This window comes from Etheostoma spectabile, chromosome 21, assembly GCF_008692095.1.
Source record: "Etheostoma spectabile isolate EspeVRDwgs_2016 chromosome 21, UIUC_Espe_1.0, whole genome shotgun sequence".
NCBI lineage: Eukaryota > Metazoa > Chordata > Actinopteri > Perciformes > Percidae > Etheostoma > Etheostoma spectabile.
In genome coordinates this window covers 12,183,011-12,184,737 of record NC_045753.1, presented here as the reverse complement: position 1 = coordinate 12,184,737, position 1,727 = coordinate 12,183,011, and the positions used below count along the sequence as shown (strand labels likewise).

Below are 1,727 nucleotides of genomic sequence, written 5' to 3'. Positions count from 1 at the left end.
GTGTGTGTGTGTGTGTGTGTGTGTCTGTGTCTGTGTGAGAGAGATCTCACCGCTGCCTGCCTGTGTGCATTAGACAGTATGCCGTGGATCTGGACTTGGCTCTTGTGCAGGTTGTTCAGATCTACCCACAAGTCCTTAGTCCGTCGGTCTGTTGGACCAAAACTCTTCCATGTGTAGTAGCGCTGGGTGTCCTCCTTAGAGAAACGGGTCATTTATAGGGAGGTACTTTAGAGTGGGTTTAACAGCCATGTATTTGCATTATAATGATATCAGTATTTAGAGATTCCAATTTTAAAATTGTTGTCATAATGATTGTAGGTACCAGTTATTGTAGGTACTAGTTAGGCCTGAATCATATGAGGAAAACATATAATTACAAATTATCTTACCAGTTTTGGGATTGCAATTGCAATTTCAATTATTTTCTAGAAACGAATCCCTGTGCAGGTAGCGCATAGTAACTTGTCAGTAGTAGCTCTAAATTATAGGCTATATTTCATACTATAGATAATACATTAGACATAATTAATGTTTGTGAGGAAAGTATGTTCATCGTCTTTTGTGTTTTTCGTAAAGAGTGGTCTCTTTCCTCCACAAACCTCAAAGCATTCATAGTTACATCATCGGCTGAAAACCATTTTATTACATTGATAATACCTTGAATGGAACATTGTTTTAATGCATGTGATTTGTGTGTTTGTTTTTCCCCAGACATTTTGTCATTACATGACCGAGTGTCCTTGTGATGGTGAATCAGAGAGAATCAGGGTTGATGCCACATTAGGACTGTGGTTCCCAACCTGGGATCGGCACCCTACGAGGAGTCGCTGGACGGATCCAAGGAGTTGTCAGGCAAGAAAAACTATCTGCTACACAAAATCCTGTACCTTTTTTTTTTTTTTAATGTTTGCTTCATCCTCTGATTGACCTGATCACAAATCAAAGACATACATCCAATCGAAAATGGATTATGAGAGATGTTTTGTGTTAAGGGGTTTGTTGGGAACCACCGCACAAAACATCTGGGATTTATCTCCTCTGTTTCTGTCCAAACAGATCCACTTGGGGGAGCTGTTTACACATTGCATACAGTACTCTGACATACAGATCACACAGATCTCCACTTTGATGGCATTATTAATGTATGCCACAGTTGAAGGTGACAGAGAGCAATGGTTCTGGGGTTTAGTGTGGGCTCAGAAAGTGGAGCAGTTAAATGCAGCGTTCTCACTGCCTCTCCGGCTGCTCCATATACAGCAAGTGACCCACTTTTATTCTCCCATCTCCACTACCTGACACCAGCCAATGTTTTCTAGAGGGGGGGTGTGGAATTTAGGTGAGGAGAAGGGAACATTCGTACACTTTTCCCTCACAGCTGACTGATTTATTGAAGAGATTCCTATTGGACAAGAGGTGGAGGGTTTCTGAAATTGGGATCAGACCTCTCCCCAAAAAGGCAACAGCAGGGCTACATGGAATCTTGTTCAAGTGAGTCATTCATAAGCACACACACATGCACATGCACACATACTCACGCTTAAACAAACACTTTAAGTTGGCAGGAGGGTCGTCTGTTTTCAATTATGAATTGGAGGGAGAGGAAATAAAAAAAAAGAGCGTACAACACAATTTATCTGACTATTTCAAGTGAAAGAAGAGTCTGGGACACAAATAAAACCTCACCAAACACAAACACGCTCTCACACACACACACACACACACACACA

At 41.4% G+C, this 1,727-nt stretch overlaps 1 protein-coding gene and 1 long non-coding RNA gene across 3 annotated transcripts in view; one reads left to right on the top strand and one right to left on the bottom strand.

Moving 5' to 3' along the window:
* Positions 1 to 865, top strand: part of LOC116670976 (uncharacterized) — a 9,271-nt gene extending 8,406 nt beyond the window's left edge. For both annotated transcript variants that reach the window (XR_004327163.1, XR_004327162.1), the window contains exon 4: positions 712 to 865. This is a non-coding gene — a long non-coding RNA (uncharacterized LOC116670976). The remainder of the gene's footprint in view (positions 1 to 711) is intronic.
* Positions 1 to 1,727, bottom strand: part of LOC116670960 (plexin domain-containing protein 1) — a 16,795-nt gene that overhangs the window by 6,882 nt on the left and 8,186 nt on the right. The window contains exon 3 of the mRNA XM_032501752.1: positions 51 to 194. Coding sequence (XP_032357643.1) covers positions 51 to 194 — 144 coding nt within the window. The remainder of the gene's footprint in view (positions 1 to 50; positions 195 to 1,727) is intronic.